The sequence below is a fragment of the Capricornis sumatraensis genome, chromosome 5, assembly GCF_032405125.1.
Source record: "Capricornis sumatraensis isolate serow.1 chromosome 5, serow.2, whole genome shotgun sequence".
NCBI lineage: Eukaryota > Metazoa > Chordata > Mammalia > Artiodactyla > Bovidae > Capricornis > Capricornis sumatraensis.
This window is the reverse complement of record NC_091073.1, coordinates 111,023,599-111,025,409: the sequence shown is the minus strand read 5'-3', so window position 1 is coordinate 111,025,409 and position 1,811 is coordinate 111,023,599. Positions and strand designations below refer to the sequence as shown.

At 51.2% G+C, this 1,811-nt stretch overlaps 1 protein-coding gene across 1 annotated transcript; it reads right to left on the bottom strand.

Annotated features, from left to right (window-relative positions):
• Positions 1-619: 619 nt before the first annotated feature.
• Positions 620-1,555, bottom strand: LOC138079755 (taste receptor type 2 member 41-like). Its single transcript, XM_068972438.1, has one exon. It carries the CDS (start codon positions 1,553-1,555, stop codon positions 620-622), a length of 936 nt encoding a protein of 311 aa, XP_068828539.1.
• Positions 1,556-1,811: the final 256 nt, after the last annotated feature.

Sequence of the window (1,811 nt, the reverse complement as noted above, 5' to 3'; positions counted from 1 at the left end):
CCACTGCCCACCACAATTACTGTCCTTTGGGGCTCACATAGTGACTATTACATTATCCTCAGGAAGGTCACTGCTTCCCCAGCCACATACTAGTTCAGTAACAGACACGATTTTTCTTAATTTCCCAGCAGACAACTGAGATAAGATGGTGCAGTTAGGGGGCTTCCCTGGTGGCTCAGCGGTAAAGAATCCACCTGCCAATGCAGGAGACACGGTTTTGATTCCTGGTCCGGGAGGATCCCACATGAGAAGCCCACGTGCCACAACTAGAGAAAAGCCGGTGCAGCAACAGAGACCCAGCACAGCCAAAAACAAAGAAATAAATAAAATCACTTTTTTTAAAGATAGTGCAGTTACGACTTTTTAACCAAAGGCTTCCACATAACAGAGGGGATACAAAGAGAGAGAATAACACAGAATTTTTATATTCTGACCTTCTGGATGATGCTGGCTCTCTGGGACCTGTGGGGCCACATTTTAACAGTGTTCCAGGAAGAAATTATGCTCAAAGAGTTCCCAGATTTTACTCCCCTCCTCTCCTTCCCAAACATTTTCATGTATTTGGTCTGTGGCTCTGTCATCCTCACTTGAGCCTCTTCTGATGGACTGGTTAAGGGGATCACACCACCTTGGCCATCCAGAAGCCCCTGGCCAACAAAATCAGCTGCCCAAATGCCCCTCGAAGCCTGAGGTTGCCAAGGATGAGGATAAAGGGATGGATGGATGTGCACGAGTAGACTAAAATTTGCCATGGCCAGTACCAGTCACTCTCTGAGGAGCAGAACCCTGCAGCATCAATGATCAGGGACACGAAAGACAGAATATAAAGAACAAGGAAGGAGACTAGTGACTTCAGAGCTCTGGTGTGAGCCTGGCCACTGGGATCCTGCAGGCTGTGACCACTGCGCTGCATCCTCCATGCGTGTCTCCTCAGAGAGTGAATCAACAGAGCAATCAAGACCAGAAAAACAGAGCCAGGAACTGAAAGAGTGATCAGTTTCAGGGGCAGGAAATAGTACATTTCCAGAATCCTGCTCCATTGATGATAGGTCATGTTCCTGAAAGGTTTTCTAGTGAAGGACCCTTTATACAAAGCGTGGTTCCCTGAAAAAAAAAGCAGGGTGACAGTGAAGGAGGTGAGGAGAGAGCCCAGCAAAAGCCAGGGCACCCACCTGGGGAGCCTCCACTTTAGCCAGAGGAAGGCGGGGTGGGTAAAGTTAGCAATCTTCATGCAGAAGAGGACGCTGAGCCAGGAGCCAAACCAGGAAGTGACGGAGTTGAGGAAGACCCAGGGTAGACCGAAGAACTGCCGGGCAGGACCGCTGCAGTAGTCGACCAGATGCAGGAAATAGTAGAAGTTATTCCCCATTCCAACCCACTGCAGGCAGAAGCGGGAGAGTCCCAAGCTAAAGAGGATCAGGTCAGAGGGGAGCAGCCTCCCACGTCGCACCCATTCTCTGCTCAGCACCAGCACAATGAAGCCATTGGCCAGGAGGCCCAGGATACACAGCAGGACAAAGAGCAGCATGAAGAGGACTGTGAATTCTGGGTGCATCTTGGCCCGTCCTCCGGTCACCACCCCAGGCCTTGGTCCCTGGCCTCCTGCCTCCTCCATCCACAGTCCCTGTTTCAGGGAACGTGAGAAGAGTCCCTCTTTTCTGGGGATGCGAGAAGAAAGCTCAGGCTCTGCATCTGAGCCAGAGCTCCCTTAGAAGGAGGATGCTCAGGCTTCAGAGGAAGGTGATCTCAGCTCAGCGAGGATGCAAATTTCCCCCCAGGCTCAGTTACCATCAGGCCCACTGACTGCCCCG